Consider the following 23685-nt stretch of genomic DNA (forward strand, 5'->3'; position numbering starts at 1 on the left):
CGGATTGATTTTAAGCGGGGTAAAGAATATGGAACAGGAATGTTGATTCAGATTTGAATAGATCCCCAAGGTTGGTACCAGTCTGATTTGGCCCAAGCCATCCATCAGAATGAGGGATAGCATCGGTCATGAAGACGCAGTTAATGGCAAGGGATGAAGATAATCCTCAAGGTGTAAAAAAGCAATTTTGACTCCTTCAAGACTGGATGTCAGACAAGCCAAGCAGTGAAGGGGTTGGCAAAAGGCAGAAAGCATTAGAAATGGGTCAAACACAGAAAATGCTGACAAAACTCAGCAGCTGTGGCAGCACAGATGGAGAGAGAAGCTGAGCTAACATTTCAAGTCCAGTATGATTTCTGAAAAAGATTTGTACCAGACTCAGCGTTAATTCTGTTTCTCTCTCCACAGATGCTGCCAGACCTGCTGTATTTCTCCACCATTCTCTGTTTTAGATTTCCAGCATCTGCAATATTTTGCATTCAAATAGAACTAGCAGTTGTGAACGAGGACATATCGGATCTGAGGGGAAGCTTGTGAATTATTTCACCAAGGGGAAGGATGGGGTGACGGTTCTTAGGGGAACGGCAGTGGTAGTAAGTTAAGTAAAACAGCTGGAGATGCTCTGACATGAATTGCAAGTGCAACCAGATTCGAGTCCCAATGAGTTGGGCACCGGGGCAGGAACTGGAGAGGTGAATGTTGTGGTTAACTGTGTCTAGAGAAGACTAGGAAAACTATCAAAACAGCAGTAGGAACTTCTATACCTGTTCCACTATTCAATTATAACATTCCGATCTGTATCTAATGTCCACTTACTTCCCTTCCATCATTCTGCCTTTACTTTTACATTATTGTCTCTTGTTATGTTCCGGAATCATAATCCATGGTCCAAAAGAAATCTCTTCAAATCACTGCACAAATGGCGGAATTCAAATTAATTTGAATAAATCTAGAATATAAATCTAGTCTTATCTTTAATTCATGAGACATGGAAACTGTTGGCTAGCCAGTATTTGTTACCCATCCCTAATGGCCCTGGACTAACTGGTGTTGAACTGCTTCATTGTTGTGCTGCAGTCTACAGTGCTGTTAAGAAGGGAGTTCCAAAATTTTGACCCAGCAACATTCAAGGAACGCTGATTATACTCCCAAGTCAGGATGGTGCATGTCTTGGAGAGGAATTTTGTAGGCAGCGGTGTTCTCATGCATGTGCTGCTCTGGTCTTTCTTATGATTGTGATCATGGTTTTCGAAGGAGGAGCTTTGGTAAAGTTACTGCACTGTGTATCTTGTAGATGGTACACACTTTCCACCCTGTATATTCCTGGTGGATGGGATGCTAATCAAGTGGCTGCTTTGACCTGGATAGTGTCAAATGTTTTGTGACATTGGAGTTGCACCCATGCAGGCAAGAGTAGTGTTTTCAGTCGAACTGTCAATTTACGCCTTGTTGGTGACGGACAGAACTTGGGCACATAATCTTAACATCAGAGCCAGGCTATTCAGGGCTGAAATCAGGAATCATTACAGCAACTCACTCAGACTCTTCCAACACAGTGGTTCCCAGCCCTTACTCTACCAGCAGGATTATGCCCAATGTCTGCCCAAGAGCTGCCTCCACCTCATGACCCACTCTCTTGCCTCAAACAAATCAGTTTGCTGCGAATGGCAAAGTCACCACATTCAAAGGGCTTTCTTGTTGTCAGCTTCGCTTTGCTCAAGTCCCTCACCTTCTGTCAGGAGCACACCATGTTCTGCTCCCAAAGCAGCCTGTAACACCACCTTGCCACCAAGGCCAGGCAGCTGCTTGGGGATCCCAGAGATACCACATGCCGTCCAGACCTGCAAAATGCCTCTCTCATGGGGAGTCTCCTCCTCTTGCAAACTGTGAAACACAAACAACATGTCAAGACTATTACAATAAAAATTGAACGACTTCATTTTTTGTTTTGTTTTGGTTATTTTGTTGGAATTTTCTTTATTCTCTAGGTATGCGATCGACACAGCTGGATTTCCTTTCTTATTCCTGAAGTTTTAATCTTCTAACTGACAAACCATGACCATGGTGGCTGCTAGAAAGGTCTCCAGCCACCTGCCCCTCTGGGGGTAATCAAGATGCTCTGACAACTCTTCAAAGCAGTTTAGGTTGAAAACTGTGTACAGAAATCTCAGAGATAGTAAGAACTGCAGGTGCTGGAGTCAGAGATAACATAATATAGAGCTGGAGGAACACAGCAGACCAGGCAACAACAGAGGAGCAGGCAAGTTGACGTTTCAGGTCAGGACCATTCTTCAGAAAAAGGGTCCCAAACCGAAACATCAATTTTCCTGCTCCTCTGATGCTGCCTGGCCTGCTGTACACAGAAATCTCGTTTGGTCGGGTCCATGCCAGCATTCTGCATGTTGTCCCCATTTTAACTGGAGAGTGACATTCCCTAAAACTCTCAGCCCAGTACCTTGGAACCATTTCCTTAAACTTCCTGCCTCAGGTCAGACCTGGGACTAGGAAAGAATTCCATTCATACATTATTGAACTGAGTGAATAAAGCAAAATGAACAGTAGCAACAGCACTTGGCGTCCAGTTAACTCTCCGGTCAGGGTGCTGCTGGGTTTCAAAGAAATCTGAGTCCTGATACCCAACACCAAAAAACTCAATACAATTCTGAGAATGAGCATGGCAGAGGCTGGGAAATGCTGGGAGCTTGTGATTACTGTGGAGAGGGCATGTGGCCTGTGATTGGTTATCCTGGAGAGTGTGGCGAGCCTGTGATTGGTTACTGTAGAGTGGGTGAAGAATGAACATAGTTTTGAAAGAGTTGTACCATCAATTTTGACGTCATCCACCAACTTACTAACTATTCCTTCTAAATTCACATCCAAGTAGTTTATATAAATGATGAACAGTACAGGTTTGGTGAAGTGCTGCAACGCATTTTGTAGGTGGCACACATCATTGTCATTGCATGCCAGTGGCGGAGGGAATGAATGTTTAAGGTGGTGAAAGACATGCCAATCAAGTGGGTGCTTTGTTTGAATGATGGACTCCAATTCTGGAACTTTCATAGACTTTGCTCAGGCAAGGATACTACAAGTTACAGACCTAAGCTTCCGGACAGAACTAATCTATTCAGTTCAGCTAAGGTCCCACTGAAATGAAAGGGAAACTTGATGGGTTGAGTGGCGAACTTCTATTTCAATAACTTCGGATTGACTGACTATTGTGGGGGAGACTATTAAAGGTCTTGCTACCCGTGAACTGAATCCTAATGAAGTGTTAGTGAAGAGAAGGTCAAGAGGAACTTTGATGTAGGTATTTAAAAATCTTGAGGGAGTTGAACTGAATAGATCATGATAAACTATTCCCATTAACTGTCGGGTCAAGAACCAGAGAATACCAACTGAAGGTGACTGGCTAAGACAACAGAAGTGATCTAAGGAAAAACATTTTAGGCAGAGAATGGTTTGACTCTGTAGAGTGTCTACCTGAGAGTTTTGTCAGGCAGATTGATTTATGGCTTCCAAGTAGGAATCGGATAAGTTCCTGATGAGAGAACTTTTGCAGGGAAATGAGAAAAGGCATGAGTGGGACTAGCCAATTTTCTGTTGCAGGCAGCCTGCATTATTGCATTAGGATGAATGGCTCCATTTGTGTTTGTAGCCAGGAACAAAAACAGAAGTTGCTGGAAAAGCTCAGCAGGTCTGGCAGCATCTGTGAAGAAAAAAATCAGAGTTAACGTTTCGGGTCCAGCGACCCTTCCACAGAACACCAGTCCTGAAACTTTAATTCTGATTTTCTCTTCACAGATGCTGCCAAACCTGCTGAGCTTTTCCAGTAACTTCTGTTTTTGTTCCTGACTTACAGCATCCAGAGTTCTTTTGGTTTTATTGTGTTTGTAATCACTTTGGTTCTACAATGAAGAGGAACAAAAATTTCAGAGCCACAAGACAAAATCAGTCATAAAAGGATGATAGGGATGTGGACAATTTAAATTCAAACAGCTTATACAGTGTGGCATGTGAGTGAAATAGTCTAGCAGTCATGGTGTATGGATGGGGCAGGGATTTTAAAAGATGTTTGAGGATTTTGAAGGATATTTGAGGGTTCTGGATAACTTGGAGAATTTCTTTTTGGATGAACTGTGACTTTTCCTGGTGCTGGACTCTGCCGTGTTCTTAGATCCAGAATTAAAGAGCCCATTCAGATGCAAGTGTTACCTTGTGTCCTGGCCAGCCATTAGTAACTCCTTCCCTCACCACTGCCTGGACAGTTCAGTTCTCCATAAAATTCCATGCCAACGAACCTCGAGAGAAGAAAGCATTAATGTGAATGGAGCAACAAGTCACATGAGACCCATCTCCAGTTCTCTCAACCCCAATTCCACCAAAGTTTTGACCTCTCAATTTTAAATCCCAGCACCTAACTAATAATAAAAACAGTCTATCTGTTCAAGTACTCTTCTCTCTCAAATCAGCTAATGTAATGCCATCACTTCCAAGAAGACTTCAGTGGCTCTACACTTCCTACTCAGATCACAAAAATCCCTTTCTTCTCTCAAGTTATCAAATGTGTTGTCACCACTCAAATTTGTGTCTATCTTTCTCCCACTCGCAAGTTTTAATCTCCACAATTAGGTTTCTGCCTTGTCTCAAACTTGCAGCAGGCTTTTCTGAAATGACAAATGATGTCCTCTTGTGGTCATAGCTCAATAACTATTTCCATTGATACTTTGCACTCAACGCAAAAAAAAATCCTAAGGGTGTACTGGGTGAAATATTATAAAACAAAATAAGACACTGGAGCATGTGAAAGGATACTACTGCAGATGGACAAAACCATAAACCAAGAAGTAGGTTTCAAGCAGCATCTTGAAAGAAGGATAGAGAGGTAGTGATGTTAAAGGAGGAAATTCCAGAGCTTGGGCCCTTGCTGACTGAAGACATGGCCACCGATGGTGAGGGGATTAGGATTGGGTATGCACAAGAGGCCAGATTTAGACAAGTGTGGATATGTCTGGGGCTACAGGGCTGGAGGAGATGGCACCAGGCAAGGGCAGTCCCACTCAGTGAATGATGGAGGAAGATACTGGAGAAGGATGTTGCAGCTAACCATTTCAGGGATTGCAAGCAGTTTGAGAATGAAGGGCAGTCACTACGATTACCTCTTGCCACCTCAATAGTCTCATCCAACTCTGCCCTGCCTTAGCTCTTCTGCAACTGGAACTGTCATCCACGGTGCGTTTGTGACGTCTAGACTACAATAGTGTATTCATGGTCAGCATCCCATTATTCACATCTCCCTTTTTTGCAGTAGAGAACGTCGGGAGCCAGGCAGACGTGAGGTCAGAGCAGAAAGGCGGTTGGGAAGGTAAGTGAGTACTACTTAAGTAGGTGTGTTCTCGGCCCCAGGTCCTACACGGTAGGGCCGCCCTCCCACCCTCCTCCTCTAACCTAATTAAGAGTCCACAGACTCACAGCAAAAAACAAGGGTTGAGAGAAGTGCCTGGTGAGTAAAGTGGGAGTTTTTGGCTCAGGAGTTTTCGGCGAGGAGGCTCAGTGAGGAGATTACGCCACTGTTGAAGAGGTGAAGACATGACTGCCAAACTGATTCACTGTGCTGCATGCATGATGTGGGAGGTCAGGGACACTGACGATGCTTCTGGCTCCTATAGCTGTGGAAAGTGTGTACACATTCAGCTTCTGAAGGAGGTTGTTGCAGCACTGAAGAAAGAACTAGATGACCTCAGGCTCATCCGAGAGAATGAGAATTTTCTGGACAGGACCTTCAGCGAGGTCATTACATCGAGGATACCAGAAGAGACAAGGGGGATGTCGATGAGGAAGAAAGACATGAATGAAGGACAAGAGACCCCGGGGAAGTACCTATTGTAAAGAGGTTGATTCCCTTGGAAACTGACGAGACAGATGACACTGCCGGTCCGAGAGGCGATAGGTCTGCGAGTCAAAAATTGCTGTAGAGGCAGAGCTGAGGAGTCAGACATCACGCAGAGCTGTGGTAATAGGGGACTCCATAGTGAGAGGGACTGAAAAGGGTTTCTGCGGCAACAGGCGAGATTTGAGGATGGTGTGTTGCCTTCCTGGTGCCAGGATCCAGGACGTCACTGATGGAGTGCAGGGAATACTCAAGGGCGAAGGTGAACAGCCAGAGGTGGTGGTGCATGTCGGCACTAATGATGTCGGGAAGAAAAGGAAGGACATTCTACAGCGGGACTTCAGAGAAGTCGGAAGAAGGCTGAAAAGCAGGACTTCCAGGGTTGTTATCTCCAGTTTGCTTCCAGTTCCTCAGGCTGGAGAGGGCAGGAACAGGGAAATAATGGACTTGAACGTGTGGCTGAGGGACTGGTGCCAGAAGCAAGGACTTAAATTTTTGGATCACTAGGGTATGTTTTGGGGTAAGGATAAATTGTACAAGAGGACGGTTTGCATCTTAATAGGTGGGGGACCAGCATTCTGGCAGGCAGGTTTGCTACTGCAACACAGGTGTGTTTAAACTAAGTTGTGGGGGGGGAGGGGCCAAACTGGAAATTTAAGAATGAAGTTAAACGGAAAGTGAGAATAAGAGAAGTTAAGAAAGACAACAGAATCAACGGAGCAGAAGACTCAGGAAGGGATCATACAGTATGGCCAAGTGAAATAGGGATTGATAGGAAGGGTGAGGGGAGAAACAATTTAAAAATATTATATATGAATGCACAAAGCATTAGAAATAAGGTGGATGAGCTTGAGGCTCAGTTGGAAATTGGCAGGTACGATGTTCTGGGGATAACTGAGGCGTGGCTTCAAGTTTACAAGGCCTGGGAAATGAATTTTCAAGGCTATACGTGCTATCAAAAGGACAGATTGGTGGGCAGAGAGGGTGGGGTGGCCCTGTTGGTGAGGAATGATATTCACTCCCTTGCGAGGGGGGACGTAGAATCAGGAGAGGTAGAATCAGTATGAATAGCGCTGAGAAATTCTAAGGGTAGAAAGACCCTAATGGGAGTTATCTACAGGCCCCCAAACAGTAGTCAGGATGTAGGGTCCAAGTTGAATCAAGAGTTGAAATTGGCCTGTCACAAGGGTATCACTACAGTTGTTATGGGAGATTTCAACATGCGGGTAGACTGGGAGAATCAGGATGGTACTGGGCCCCGAGAAAGGGAGTTTGTAGAGTGCCTCCGAGATGGATTCTTAGAACAGCTTGTACTAGAGCCTACCAGGGAGGAGGCAATTCTGGATCTGGTGTTGTGCAATGAACCAGATTTGATCAGGGGCCTCAAAGCGAAGGAGCCATTAGGAGATAGTGACCATAATATGATAAGTTTTAATCTGCAGTTTGAGAGGGAGATGGAGAATTGGAAGTGTCAGTATTGCAGTCGAATAAAGGGAACTATGGAGCTATGAGGGAGGAGCTGGCCAAAGTTCAGTGGCACAATACCCGAGCAGGGATGGCAGTGGAACAACAATTGCAGATATTTCTGGATATAATGCAGAAGGTGCAGGATCAGTTCGTACCAAAGAGGAAGAAAGATCCAAAGGGGAGGCAGGGTGGCCATGGCTGATGAGGGAAGTTAAGGACTGTATAAAGATAAAAGGGAAGAAGTATAATATAGCAAAGATGAGCGGGAAGCCGGAAGACTGGGAAACTTTTAAAGAGCAACAGAAGATAACTAAAAAGGTAATACGCAGAGAAAAAATGAGGCACGAAGGAAAACTGGCCAAAAATATAAAAGAGGATAGTAAAAGCTTTTTTCAGTATGTAAAAAGAAAAAAAAATGGTTAAGACTAAAATTGGACCCTTGAAGTCAGAAATGGGTGAATTTATTATGGGGAACAAGGAAATGGCAGAAGAGTTGAATAGGTACTTTGGATCTGTCTTCACTAGGAAAGACACAAGCAATCTCCCAGATGCAGTAGTGGCTGAAGGACCGAGGGTAATGGACGAACTGAAGGGAATTTATATTCGGCAGGAAATGGTGTTGGATAGGCTGTTAGGTCTGAAGGCTGATAAGTCCCTGATGGTCTGCATCCCAGGGTACTTAAGGAGGTGGCTCTAGAAATCGTGGACGCATTGGTAATCATTTTCCAATGTTCTATAGATTCAGGATCAGTTCCTGCGGATTGGAGGGTGGCTAATGTTGTCCCACTTTTCAAGAAAGGAGGGAGAGAGAAAACAGAAAATTATAGATCAGTTAGCCTGACGTCATTGGTTGGAAAGATGCTGGAGTCAATTATAAAAGAAGAAATTACAACTCATTTGGATAGCAGTAACAGGATAGGTCAGAGTCAGCATGGATTTACGAAGGGGAAATCATGCTTGACTAATCTTCTGGAATTTTTTGAGGATGTATCTATGAAGATGGACAAGGGAGAACCAGTGGATGTAGTGTACCTGGAATTTCAGCGAGCCTTTGATAAAGTCCCGCACAGGAGATTGGTGAGCAAGATTAGGACGCATGGTATTGGGGGAAAAATACTGACTTGGATTGAAAATTGGCTAGCTGACAGGAAGCAAAGAGTAGTGATAAATGGGTCCGTTTTGGAATGGCAGGCGGTGGCCAGTGGGGTACCACAAGGTTCGGTGCTGGGACCGCAGCTGTTTACAATATACATTAATGATATAGACAAAGGCATTAGAAGTAATATTAGCAAATTTGCTGATGACACAAAGCTGGGTGGCAGTGTGAAATGTGAAGAGGATGTTATGAGAATACAGGGTGACTTGGACAGGCTAGGTGAGTGGACGGATGCATGGCAGATGCAGTTTAATGTGGATAAATGTGTGGTTATCCACTTTGGTGGCAAGAACAGGAAGGCAGATTACAATCTCAATGGAGTCAAGTCAACTAAAGGGGAAGTACAACGAGATCTAGGTGTTCTTGTACATCAGTCAATGAAAGCAAGCATGCAGGTACAGCAGGCAGTGAAGAAAGGTAATAGTATGCTGGCCTTCATAACAAGAGGAATTGAGTATAGGAGCAAAGATGTCCTTCTGCAGCTGTACAGGGCCCTAGCGAGACCACACCTGGAGTATTCTATGTAGTTTTGGTCTCCAAATTTGAGGAAGGACATTCTTGCTATTGAGGGAGTGCAGCGTAGGTTCATGAAGTCAATTCCTGGAATGGCGGGACTATCATATGTTGAAAGATTGGAGCGACCGGGCTTGTATACACTTGAGTTTAGAAGGATGAGAGGGGATCTGATTGAGACATATAAGATTATTAAGGGATTGGACACTCTGGAGGCAGGAAGCATATTTCCACTGATGGGTGAGTCTAGAACTAGAGGACACAGTTTAAAAATAAGGGGTCGGCCATTTAGAACAGAGTTGAGGAAAAACTTCTTCACCCAGAGAGTGGTGGATATATGGAATGCTCTGCCCCAGAAGGCAGTGGAGGCCAACTCTCTGGATATTTGCAAGAAGAGATGGATAGAGCTCTTAAAGATAGTAGGATCAAGGGTATGGGGATAAGGCAGGAACAGGATACTGATTGTGGATGATCAGCCGTGATCATAATGAGTGGTGGTGCTGGTTCGAAGGGCCGAATTGCTTACTCCAGCACCTATTGTCTATTGTCACATTCTGGAGAGGTCAACCAAAGCTTCTCTGTATGTTCCCAAAGCCACTGAAAATCACGTTCATCCCTCAGCCCTATGTCCATCAACGTATATTCCCATTCACAAACTATATCATTTTTAAAATCACACTTTCGTTTTCCTATTCCTCAATGGCATTCACTACCTTTGGAACCTTTTCCATTCCAGCAATATTCAGAGAATCCCTACAATCTGGAAGCAGGCCGTTCAGCCCATTGAGTTCACACTAACCATCTGAACAGCATCTCTCCCCGATCCAATCCCTCACCCTGTCTCTGTAACCCAACATTTACCATGCCTAATCCACCTAGCCTGCGTGTCCCTGGACACTTTGGGCAGTTTAGCATGGCCAATCCACCTAACTTGCATATCTTTGAGCTGTGAGAGGAAACCAGAGCACCCGGAGGAAACCCACACGGACACAGGGAGAGTGCGCAAACTCCACACAGACAGTCACCTGAGAGTGGAACTGAACCTGTGTCCCTGATGCTGTGAGGCAGCAGTGCTCACCACTGAGCTACTGTGCCACCCTGCCCTCAAACTTATATTCCTTCAACTGTGGCTTGTTGTGTCACATTCCCTACATATCAACACTAGCAGCAGTGTTTGTAGCTGTCTGCATCCGAGGCTGTGGAATTCCCTCCCTGAACTTTCCACCTGTTGATCCTGATTTAATCAGGTCTATAATAACTATCTCTTGAGTCACTTGCCCTAATTAGGCTTGTTCATTTTTGTCTGATGATATGCTCGTCAAATGCCTTGTGTTTTACTATGTTGAAGACAGTATAATAAAAAAAAATTGTGAACAACAGCAATTAACAGAAAACCACAATCAGCTTCAAGTCTTTCATACATTCCTGGTCATTTTTAAATATGTCAAATTAATTTAATCATCAATTTATTTCCTGTCCTTTCACACTTCTTAGATCCTTTCCTGGAGTCAATGGTTTATCAAGAACATCGACCATTCCATCCACTTTGCACAAGTCAGGCTAGATGACAATTCTACATGGAATACATCTCAACCAAAGCTCCCAGCTTCCCTCGCTTGATATTCCTAAACATGCAACAGATACAGTCTAACAGGTGGAATTTAAACAACTGTTGCCTTAGGCTAGCCCAGATATGCTGAGGCCAAACCTAAGCCTCTAATCATCACAGACCAGGCAGTGAACTTGGGGTGGGATGAATGAATGTTTCATCTTCCCTCAACACAAACCTCCAAATTCTGTCACCATCTTAAAATTGCCTCTTTATTTTATTGATATCCTATTCCTCCATGGACCCAATGGCCCACCTTACATATTCTCCCTCTCTGCTGGCTCCCATTAATGTTTGCTTATGGCTGCACTGTGGTCAGCTCAAAGACCTGGACCATCCATGAAGGTTGTCGCACCCTTGGTTTATAGTCTGGAATTCCTGCTGCTATCAATGACAAGATCTTGCTGGGTTTGGAAAGTATCCCAGACCACTCATTCCAAATCCTCCTTGGTCAGTCACAAAACTGATGAGTGCTTATTTTCTCCAGCCACTCCCATCATTTTCAGAAGGCTGTGGTCACAAAGGACATAAATGAATTATTCCGTGTACTTAACATAAAAATTTGCTAAAGTTCTTCAACAACATCTGCTGTGCCTGCCAACTTGTTCAGCATAAGTTAGGGTCTATGTGAGCTATACAGGACTGTGGGTCCCAACTATTAGCAGCACTGAGGTTACTGGCCTCAACAATGTAGCAGAAAGGGACAATACCATCTCCCTCTCCCTGATTTGGGAAAGGATTAAATTAGCCGGGATTCTGATCTTGATCACTGACTGCATGTACAGAGGCTAAATAAAAATAGGATCAGGTGTTACTATGCTTTCTCCACAGATGAATGCAGCTGTTTGGGTTTTAATATTAAATATTAACTTTTTGTCCCAGCAAGAGTGACAGTCTTCTGGAAAGTCGGAAGACATAAAACAAAAATACAGAACAATCTTAATAAACACATGCACACTCAATATTAAAGTTATGTTAATGATCTAAAATTAAGGGTCGAAAACCCACTATGGCAGTTTCAGAATTTCAGTTCTGTTTTTGAAAAGAGAAACAAAACTGGAAATTAGAGCTGGTTTAAAATGAAGCAGTCCCGAGATGGTTGGGTTGCCAAAATCACAAAACTGATTCCCTGATATAACTTAGGAAAGGTTACTCACTTGTCAGCCAGTTCAGCCCAAATATTTCTATTTCTGTACCAAAATGAGTACATCTTACCTGCCTTCTGAAATGGCCTAGCAAACAAATCAAATGTATAAAACTACTGCAACAAAGGTTAAGAAGAATAAAGCTGACCTAACTGTACAGCAAGAGTACATTCAATACAGGGCAGCAAGAAGGCTCAGGTTGTCAAAAAAACTAACCCCTCTGGTGGGAGTTAAGTGATGAGCTATAAATGTTGGCTTTGCCAGCAATGCCCAGGAATAAATTTTTTAAAAACCAATTGCATACAAATTTGTTTTCCTTGTCGTGAGTGAAGTTTTTAGACACCCAAAAACATCTGCAAAATACAGCACTCCAATCTCCTATTGTATTTTTCGATCCACCAACATGTTCCCTGGATCATTCACATTCAATGTGTTAATGCCCGACAGGTTATTTGAATTACTTGGGCTATATAAACATAAGGGAGCTCAAAAGCTGCTTGCTACAAACACAGTAAAGAACGCTGCATTGCAGGAATGTTTCAGACTAAACTTCCAATCCCAGGAGATGATCACCATAATCAAAACCACAGCAAGACAACTGGAAGTTCAATTAGTCGAACAGAAACAGAGAAGACACAGACTTAACATATTTAGATTTTCAAAAAGACGTTGTTGCATAGTGCAACCAATCCCAGGGTCAGTGAATGTAGAGTCAGGGGACAGATAGCTAACAGCATGTTAGCATGTTGGTTACAAACAGCAATGAGAGTTGTAGCAAACTCCTCAGATTGGCAAAAAGATAGACAGAATGATCAGGAAAAAAATCACTGCTGTTCAAAACTTAAGTCAACAGCTTTAACCTAGGGCTTGTTGACAAAATCAAATTAGGGTGTGAAGTTAATATGAGGAAAGAATGTGCCAAAATGCAAGACGACATGAATAAACTTGTTACATGGGTGTGTAATTGTGAAATTAATGTCAGCAGATTATGTGAGAGGTGGTGCATTTTGTCGGGAAGGTACAGAGGCTGCCTACTGCTTGAAATATTAATCTAAATTTGACTCAGAAGAAAAAGGATGTAAGATGACAAGTGCACAGGTTATTAAATTTAATGCTGCAGGTTAACAGGGCAATTTAAAAAGAAACAAACCAAGCACTGAGTTTGTCCCAGCAGAGCTGGAATTATAAAGCAGGAAAGCCATGTCAAACTTGTTTAAAACTTTGGTAGATCAAACTTGGGGGCACTGTGAATAGTTGTAGTCTTCATATTACAAATTGATATTGGCAAATAGAAAAATGACTCTCAACGATGACCACAGGAGTTTATTACTGAAGAAAAGCTGAACATTCTGTTCCTGTTATCTCTATAAAGGAGAAAGCTGAGAGCTGACCTATTGAAGGTCTTTCAGATGAAACAGGTTTTTGCAGAATGGAGATATAATAAGTTTTTCATGGAGAGGCAAAACTAATTACAGCCTATAGAGTTTTGAAAATTAGCAATAACTTCCATAGGAAATTGAGAAAAAATTTATTTACCCAGAGAGTGAAGAAAATATGGAGTGTATGATGCTAGGGCCTAGCAGGAGAAGTAAGCCATTCAGGCCACTAATTTTGCTCCACCATTCATTGAGATCCAGCTGATCTGAAAATCCTCAACTCCACTTTCCTCCCTTTTCCTCATTACTCCTCATTCCTTTATTAAAAACCTTTATATCTCGATCCTAAATATACTTAACGACCCTGCATTATTTTTGATGGTCTGCTTTGCATGTAAATGAATGAATTGGAGAATTCAACTGGTCGATAGATGAAAAACTACCACAGATGTTTTGGCGAGGGAACAAAAAAAAAGTTCAGTTTTGTGTAAAAGTACCTCTGAATATGAAAGAAAGGCCTAACACTGACAGGCCTTCTGCGAAAAAGAATTTCACAGAAGAATACCATCAGAAGAAATTCCTCCTCATCTCAGTTTTTAACCATCATTCTGAGATTATGCCCTTTAGTCCTGGACCCTCCCACAATGGAAAATAACCTCTCAGTGTCTACCCTGTCAAGTCCCTAAGAATATCATACATATCAATAAGGTCTCCTCTCACTCTTCTAAACTCCAAAGATTGTAGTTGAACACACTTAACCTCTTTCATGAGAAAATCTGTCCATGTGTGGGATCAATCCTGTGAACCTTTTGTTGCCTGCCTACAAAGACAGTATATATTTCCTTTAGAAAAGGGAACTAAAATTGTTTCCTCTATTCTAAGTATTGTCTAACTTGTACCTGGTATAGTTTTAGCAATACTTCCCCACTTTTATAATAACCAATAACATAGGGCAACATTCAATTTGCACTTCCTTTTACCTGCTGAGCCCTTGTGTTAGCTCTCTGAGGTTTATGGATGAGGGCCCCAAAATTCCCCTGTTGCTGTAGCTTTCTGCAGTCTTTCTCTGTTTAAATAGGAAGCAGTACTTCTATTCTTCCTCACGAAGTGCAGACATCACATTTTCTTAGATTACATTCCATATGCCAATTTTTTGACTACATGCTTAACCTGTCCACACAGCTCTACAGATGCTCTGATACCCTCTCAGTTGTTTTCCAACTTAATATTGTATTCTCTGCAAACTTGAGTACAGTACATTTCACGTTCTTCATTCACTGTAATGTAAATAATTGCGGCCCCAGCACTGATCCTTCTGGCAGTCCATTAGTCACAGGTTGCCAGCCTGAAAATGTTTTCTTTCTCTGTGAACTACTTGTTAGCCAATCCTCTATCCATGCTAATACACTACCTCCAATAACATGGACACAACTTATTAAGTCGCCTAATGTGTAGTATCTTATCAAGCAACTCCTGGAAATCTAAATACAGGAGCACTTCCCCTTTCTCCATCCTGCTTGATTCTGCCTCAAAGATTTCTGATGGATTTGTCAGGCATGATTTTACCTTGGTGAAGCCATTCTAGCTCTGCTTTAACATTATCATTTATTTCTAAATGGTCTACTATAACAGCATTTATAATAATAGAGACTCTAATATTTTTCCAATCACAGATGTTATGCAAACAAGCCTATAGATACAGGTTAAAGAGTAATTAAGTTTTTGTATGATACTCAGTATTAGTCGTGATAGATGCGTCACTGTACAAAACAGGTTCAGTACTGATTGGGTCTTTTCAATCTATAATACTAGGGTAGAACACTGGATTGGATAGGTCTGTCATTGTATAACACTGGGGTTCAGCATGGGTCAGGACATGTCTGTCATTTTCTAACACAGGAAAACTGCAATGGTGGGGGCAGATCTGTCAATATATTCCATTGGGGTACAGTTCCACTGAGAACAGGTTTGTTACTATGTAAACTGGGATACTGCAATGGTTATGACAAGTTTCTAAGTGTATTTCCTTGGGGCACTGCAATCATGAGGACAAGTCACTTTTGGAATATTGTGTTCAATTCTGGTCTCCGTGCTATAGGAAGAATGTTGTGAAACTTCAGAAAAGATTTACGATAATATTGTCAAGGTTAGAGGGCTTGAGCTACAGGGTGAGGGTGAATAAACTGGGGCTAAATTCCCTGGAGTATCTGAGGCTGAGGGGTGAAATCATGAGGTGCATGGATAGCATGAAAAACCAAGGTATTTTCCCAAGGGTAGCAGAATCCAAAACTAGAGGGCATAGGTTTAGGTGAGAGGGGAAAGATTCAAAAGGGACCTAAGGGGCAACTTTTTCAGGTAGAGGGTGCTGCATGTATGGAATGAGCTGCCAGAGGAAGTAGTGTAGTCTGGTACAATCACAACTTCAAAGGCATCTGGATGGGTATGTGAATAGGAGGTGTTTAGAGGGATAAGGGCCAAATACTGGCAAATGAGACAAGATTAATTTAGGATATCTGTTCAGCTTAGTCGAGTTGGACCGAAAGGTGTGTTTCCACGCTGTACAGCTCTATGATGCTAAGTCTATCACCACATAGCATTGGAACATAGGACTAGCAGAGTCAGTCTGTGTGCAACTCCGCACTGTACTGCTGAGACGGGTTGGCCCATGTGTCACATGGGGTACAGTAATGGGTGGGGACAGGTCTATCACTATTAATATCATGACGCTACAGCAATGGTGGGGGCAGGCAGGTCGCTGTAGAACACTGCAGTATATTACTGGTGGGGACAGGACTATCACTAGATAACACTAGGGTACAGAATTGGTGAGGACATGTCTGTCACTGTACTGTACTGGAGTACTGTACTAATGGATGAAGATCCATTATGTTATACATCCATGTAAACTGGGGTACTGCAATGGTTATGACAAGTTTCTAAGTGTATATCCCTGGGGTACTGCAATCATGAGGCCAAGTCACTTTTGGAATATTGTGTTCTGTTCTGGTCTCCGTGCTATAGGAAGAATGTTGTGAAACTTCAGAAAAGATTTACGATAATATTGTCAACACTGGGGTACCATGCTGGTAGATATAAATCTGACACTGTACAAACTAGGTAAAGTCCTGGTGGATACACATCTAACACTGTACAATACTGGGTACAGGACTACCGGATACAGGTCATTGTACTGATGGATAAGATCTGTCACTGTATAACACTTGGGTACAGTACTGGTGGGGATAGATCTGTCACTTTTTAACACTACAGTACAGTACTGGTGGAGACAGATCTGTCACTATTTAACACTGGGGTACAACAATGGTAGACACAGATCTGTCACTGTACAATTCTGGGTACAGTACTGATAGGGACAGGTCTGTCACTACATTATATTGGGGTACAGTAATGGAGGGCTTAGATCTGTCACTATATAACACTGGTGTGCAGTACTGATGGAGACAATTCTGTCACTATATAGCATTGGGGCGCAGTACTGATGGGGACAGGTCTGTCACTTTATAACACTGGGGTACAGTACTGGTGGGGACAGGTCTGTTGCTGTATAATATTGGGTTAAAGTAGTGGTAGAAACAGATCTGTCACTTTATTATGTTGTGGTACAGTACTTGTGGGGACAGGTCTGCACTGTATAATATTGGGGGAAAGTACTGGTGGAAACAGGTCTGTCACTGTACAATATCAGGGTACAGTATTGGATACAGGTTTGTCACTGTGTAGCATTGGGGGACAATACTGGTGGAGACAAGTCTGTCAGTGTATGTTACTGAGGTACAGTAATAGAGGGGACAGTTCCGTCACTGCATAACATTGGGATATAGTACTGATGGGGACACGTCTGTCACTGGATAATACTGGAATATAACAACGGTGGGGATAGGTCTATCGCTTTATTCTACTGGGCTACAGTACTGGTGGGCATTGGTCTGTCACTGTATAATACTGGGGTAAAGTACAGGTCTGTCACTGTATAATACTGAGGTAAAGTACTGATGGAAACTGCTCTGTCACTGTATAATACTGGGCTATAGTACTGGTGGATATAAGTCTGCCGCTGTTATAATACGTGGGTACAGTAATGGTGGATACTGATCTCTCACTGTATTACATGGGTGTACAGCAATAAAGGGGACAAGTCTATCACTCGTGATCAGTGACTCACACCCGCCTTAACCTGATTTCTTCTCGGTCCCCGCGACATCCCTGGCCGTTCTCCTGGGCTGCAATCTCACCTGGTTCTCTCCCATGCTCAGGAAGACGATCTTCCCGCTCCAGGAAGCGGAGATCAGCTTTGTCCCACGGTGGGATCCCGGTGCGGCCTGTACTGTGGCCGAGTCAGACCAGAAATCGCTGAACAAAGCAGCAATCGCGTTTCGAAATATGGAATGTCACTGTGAGCGACAGTCGGGGGTTACTAGTGAGTGTGCTTTTAGGGTCAATGAAATCGAATCGTTTTCTTTCCACAGGTTGTACCAGACCTGCTGAGTTTCTCATGTTCAGCATCCCCAGTTCTTTGCTTTAGTTTACTGTTTTGTGTCGCTGGATAAGATCGTGTTCGACCTTTGCATTTTGTTCTTGAAGTAGACGTTGTTATTGGGGTTACATTATGTTCTTTTGTGAATGGAGATACATTGTGTTCCGCAATTCAGGTTATGGCAGGTCACAAGGTTACTTTGTGTTCTTGACGTTACACGATGTTCCTGGATTACATGATGTCGACTTGTTATTTGTGTTCCCGCGGTTTCAGGTGCTTGCTTCCCTATGAAACTTCCGTTAATATTTGCAACCACTTTAGGTCCTTAAATAACCTCAATCATTGTGGCTAGTTGAAAGCAAATTGCATTTCTATTGCAACAAAAACAAAGTTGCTGGAAAAGCTCAGCAGGTCTGGCAGCATCGGTGGAGGAGAAAACAGAGTTAACGTTTCGGGTCCGGTCACCCTTCCTCAGTGGGTTTGCGGATCCCGAAAGGTTTAGAGGAGATATGACGGGTTGGGAATCTGTGTGCAGTTTGCACATTCTCCCCGTGTCTGCGTGGGTTTCCTCCGGGGGCTCCGGTTTCCTCCCACAGTCCAAAAATGTGCAGGTTAGGTGGATTGGCCATGCTAAATTGCCCATAGTGTTCGGGGTGTGTGGATTATAGGTGAAGGGGTCTGGGTGGGATGCTTCAAGGGGCGGTGTGGATTTGTTGGGCCGAAGGGCCTGTTTCCGCACTGTAGGGAATCTAATCTAAAACGTGTTATGAGCCTTTCTACATTTCAAATAGGTGACTACACTGCAAAGTACTTAATTGATTGTAAAGTACAATGAGAAATCTGGTCGTCACGACAACTGCTATAGAAATACAAAATAAAAACCAGAAGAACTGCGGAAGCTGTAAATCAGGAACAAAACCAAAGTTGCTGGAAAAGCTCTGGCAGCATCTGTGGAGGAAAAAACAGAGTTAACGTTTCAGATCTGGGGAGGACAGACAGGTCAAGGGGGTGGGATAAGGTTAGTAGGTAGGAAATGGAGGTCCAGCTGGAGGTGGGAGGAGGGGATAGGTGAGTGGAAGAACATGTTAGGGAGGCGGAGGACGAGCTGGTCTGGTTTTGGGATGCAGTAGGGGGAGGGGAGATTTTAAAGCTTGTGAAAATCACATTGGTACCATTGGGCTGCAGGGTTCCCAAGCGGAATATGAGTTGCTGTTCCTGCAACCTTCGGGTGGCATCACTGTGGCACTGCAGGAGGCCCATGATGGACATGTCATCTAAAGAATGGGAGGGGGAGTGGAAATGGTTCGTGACTGGGAGGTACAGTTGTTTGTTGCGAACCGAGCGGAGGTGTTCTGCAAAGCGGCCCCCAAGCCTCCGCTTGGTTTCCCCAATGTAGAGGCAGCCACACCGGGTGCAATGGATACAGTATACCACATTGGCAGATGTGCAGGTGAACTTCCGCTTGATGTGGAAAGTCATCTTGGGGCCTGGGATGGGGGTGAGGGAGGAGGTGTGGAGGCAAGTGTAGAACTTCCTGCGGTTGCAGGGGAAAGTGCCGGTTGTGGTGGGGTTGGAGGGGAGTGTGGAGCAGACAAGAGAATCAGAGAGAGTGGTCCCTCCGGAAAGCAGACAATGGTAGGGATGGAAAAATGTCTTTGGTGGTGGCGTCGGATTGTAGATAGCGAAAGTGTTGGAGGATGATGCGTTGGTGGGGTGGTATGTGAGGACGAGGGGGATTCTGTTTTGGCAGTTATTGCGGGGATGGGATGTGAGGGATGAGTTGCGGGAAATGTGGGAGAAACGGTTGAGGGCATTCCCGACCACTGCGTTGGGGGGGAATTGTGGTCCTTTTAGAACGAGGACATCTGAGGTGTACAGGAGTGGAATGCCTCATCCCGGAAGCAGGTGCGGCAGAGGCGAAGGAATTGCGAATAGGGGATGGAATTTTTGCAGGAAGGTGGGTGGGAGGAGGTGTATTCTAGGTTTGCCAATGTGGGATACTGCATCCACTGTACCCGTTGTGGCTTCCTCTACATCGGGGAAACCAAGCGGAGGCTTGGGGACCGCTTTGCAGAACACCTACACTCGGTTCGCAATAAACAACTGCACCTCCCAGTCGCAAACCATTTCAACTCCCCATCCCATTCCTCCTGCAGTGCCACAACGATGCCACCCGAAGGTTGCAGGAACAGCAACTCATATTCCGCTTGGGAAGCCTGCAGTATCAGGGTTGGTATCAATGTGGATTTCACAAGCTTCAAAATCACGCCTTCCCCCACTACATCCCAAAACCAGCCCAGCTAGTCTCTGCCTCCCTAACCTGTTCTTCCTCTCACCTATACCCTCCTCCCACATCAAGCCGCATCTCCATTTCCTCCCTACTAAACTCATCCCGCCCCCTTGACATGTCCGTCCTCCCCTGACTGACCTATCCCCTCCCTACCTCCCCGCCTACACTCACCTCTACAGGTTCCATCCCTGCCCCTTTAACTTGTCTTTCTCCTCTCCACCTATCCTCTCCTCTATCCATCTTTGATGCACCTCCCCCTCTCTCCCTATTTATTTCAGAACCCTCTCCCCGTCCCCCTTTTCTGATGAAGGGTCCAGGCCCGAAATGTCAGCTTTTGTGCTCCTAAGATGCTGCTTGGCCCCTTGGGTTCATCCAGCTCCACACTTTGTTATCTCGGATTCTCCGGCATCTGCAGTTCCATTATCTCTCTCCAGTCTACCCAATCTCTTCTTAAACTCTCTGGCCCAGGCAATGCCCTGGTAAATCTCTACACCCTCTCCAGTGCAATGACATCCCTCCTGTAATGTGGATTTTAGAACTGCACACAGTACTCTAGCTGTGGGGCAAATGAATCCAGTGGGTTCTGGATATCAAGAGATATACACAAGATTGGAGAAAGATAAATCAAAAGGGAAGCTTATGGCTGAGTCTGAGGGCTGAAAACAATGGAAACCCTAAAGGGGTACAGAATGTGCAAGGGGAAGCTTAATAAGGGAAATTAGGAGAACTAAAAGGGCGTATAAAAGAATAATGGTAGGTAGAATAAAGGCAAATCCTAAGCTATTTCACAAGTACATTAACAGTAAAAGGATAACTGGGAAAGAATGACAGAGCCCTCCCACCCCGGTTATACTCTCGTTCCACCCTTTTCCATCGGGCACAAGATATTAAAGTTTGAACACACAAACAGCTTCTTCTCCACTGTTATAAGACTTTTGAATGGACCTCTGAACTGTCAATTCTAATTTTTGTTGCACCTATAACACTGTATTCTGTACACTGTTCTGCTACCCTGATGCACTTTGTATGGTACGATCTACCCGTCTAGCACTCAAAACAAACACTTTTATCTCAGTACATGTGACAACAAAAAAATCAGTTAAATGTATTTAAAATAACCAGGGGTCTGGATATAGTCGGAGATACTGGTCCCACTGGGTGATAAATCAACAGAAAGAATGTGCAGTTTAAAGTAATTGACAGAAGCAAAATCAAGAAAAAAAAAATTCATGAAGAAAGTGGTCAGGATCTGGGAAAAAAAACCGGCCTGTGAATGATGACAGTTTCAAATGAAACTTTTAAAAGGGAATGACGCCATTATTTGCAAAGGGAGAAGGCACAGAGTAACAGCGAGAAGACAGGACAATGGGACTAAATGAAGAGCTGATTCAGAGAGCAGATGAGGATATAATGAAGTGAATGGGTATCTTGTGCATTGTAACTATTTAGTGCTTCTGTCAACCCCTCGTTCCATTGAATTTACAATTGCTTTAAAGCTTTTAAATCTCTAACTTCTAGATCTGATAAATGGTCACAAACCTGAATGATTAACTTTCTGTACAGATGCTGCCTGACCTAAGTGTTTACCGCACTTTCTGGTTTTCAGATTTCCAGCACCACAGCATTTTTGCTTTTTTCTCCAGTAATTCTTCCACCTGCTCTTTTGAAAGGCAGAAATATTTCTGAATTATTGTTTTCCACATAGAAAATCAGATTATGGACAGTGCATTAATACCAACATTGCGGTTTCATTTTTGAAACAGCATTCTGTGAAAACTCCCAAAGCTGAACAACCTATTGCTCAGTATTTTTATGTAGCATCAGATTAAACCGTCTCAGACTCCTTTGGACACTAAATTATGATTGAAACAGAAAGGAACCAAATTAACTGTTTTTTGTAATTAAATACACCAACCATTTTGTGCCAGTGATGATGACAATTAATGTATTTTTGCTGGAACTGTAGCTATTAAGGGAAGCAACAAAGAAAACTCCCTGGCTTCCTCTCCGTGGAATCAATAATGTCTGTCTGTACAGTAATCCATAATAACCCAACCAAAAATCATGACTACTGCAATGCCACATTCCCCAAGTTAGAGGGTCAACCTTGATTATATGCTTAAATTCTAAATAGGGACTTAAAAACAACCTTTTAGAGAGGCAAGTATGCTGTAATGAATGTTCACAAAATTAAATACTATTTGGTGAGAGTGAGAATAAGAAGAATTTAACTGATTAAAGCTCTGTTGCAGCTTTTACTTGTTTGATTATAAATTTTTCAAGTTCAGAAAGCAAATAAAGCTGTGAATGAGTTTCTTCCAATAATATCAACAATTTTTGTTTATCTAGCACTTGGACTAAAGCATCACTAAAACAAAATTAACATCAAGCCATGTAAGGAATTATTTGGGCAGATGACTAAAAACCTGGTTAAATAGGTCTAAAGAGTGTATTTAAAGGAGGAAAATGTTGTTTCCGAGAGAGAGAGAGAGAGAAACTGAGAAGTTTAGAGAATAAATTCCAGAGCTTAGGGCATAATAAGCTAAACGGAGTTCTCCCAGCACAAAAAAAATTGAATTCTAAAGGCAGACCTGAAGGTTAGCTGCCTTGTTCATACTAAGAAAATATACATTTGTGAGTGTGGTATTCTTTCCATTCATGGAAGGATATAATTTTATAACAGTTCATATATATTTTTGACAAACAATTGAATCAATGGTTAGGGATGCAGACAGGAAAGAGGAGTTGAAAACACAACCAGAACAACTGTGACCTAAGTGAATGGCAGAGCAGGCCCAAAGGACTGAATGGGGAGCTCCGAATTCTGAATCTTCTGTTCATTTCAGTTACATTACATAGGACCAATCTCTCAACCTCTGATTCATCCTCCCATTGTATTTGTTGCTGCCATTGTATGTCTTTGAAATAATATACCACAACTCAACAAGCTCCCCACTTTGAAATCTCCCTTCTTGCATTTCAGCATGTTATAATTTTACAGCCAACAGCTTCTCCAGTAATGCTGATCCAAGGGAAAGAGACCTCAAACATCCCTCTGACACCACTCATGCTGTATATATGACTGGTTCCAGGAGTAATTCTTGCTACTAACAGTGAGTCCACCATTGCCTGGTCACAACATTTGCCAATTCCTCCCACCACCCCCTCCAATCCCCCATCCAGCTCAAAGTGCCCCCAACTCCAGCTTCAGAAGAGAAAACCATTAAAGGGGCAGAAATATCTTTAAAGATCACAAAGTCAGTTGTTTTATAAACCTTACTAGAGACAAAGAACTGCAAAGCAAGGGAAGACAGTAACGCAGAATCAGAGAGGAGTCCACAACAAGTTATTGCTTCCTCCTGAAGATCAAACTCCCACCTAATGGAGATGCTCTTTCTATATAAATAGATACTTAGTCTAAGTGCTAGATAAACAAAAATTGTTGATATTATTGGAAGAAACTCATTCACAGCTTTATATACTTCCTGAACTTGAAAATATTTATAATCAAACAAGTAAAGGCTGCAACAGAGCTTTAACCAGTTAAATTATTCTGATTCTCACGCTCACCAATAGACAAACAAGGCCGTCAAATGGCTCCAAACAAGTTTGCCCATGTTACTTCACACGGTCACACTTACTTTAACAGAGGGCTCCAGGTCAATCAGTCCAACCCACACGGATGTTTTGTTCACTGTCCTTCAAGCATTCAGTATGTTTGTGTCATACCCAGCATGCGCATGT

The 23685-nt window shown here is 43.2% G+C and overlaps 1 protein-coding gene across 5 annotated transcripts in view; it reads right to left on the reverse strand.

Annotated features, from left to right (window-relative positions):
- als2b (alsin Rho guanine nucleotide exchange factor ALS2 b) overlaps positions 1-17502 on the reverse strand; it is a 111590-nt gene extending 94088 nt beyond the window's left edge. For all 5 annotated transcript variants that reach the window (XM_048534031.2, XM_048534029.2, XM_048534030.2 and 2 more), the window contains exons 1-3: positions 17410-17502; positions 4216-4301; positions 1730-1884 (exon numbers count right to left, since the gene is read on the reverse strand). In XM_048534031.2, the coding sequence (XP_048389988.1) occupies positions 1730-1884; positions 4216-4235 (175 nt within the window). In that variant the 5' untranslated portion in view covers positions 4236-4301; positions 17410-17502. The remainder of the gene's footprint in view (positions 1-1729; positions 1885-4215; positions 4302-17409) is intronic.
- Positions 17503-23685: the final 6183 nt, after the last annotated feature.

The sequence above is a fragment of the Stegostoma tigrinum genome, chromosome 7, assembly GCF_030684315.1.
Source record: "Stegostoma tigrinum isolate sSteTig4 chromosome 7, sSteTig4.hap1, whole genome shotgun sequence".
NCBI lineage: Eukaryota > Metazoa > Chordata > Chondrichthyes > Orectolobiformes > Stegostomatidae > Stegostoma > Stegostoma tigrinum.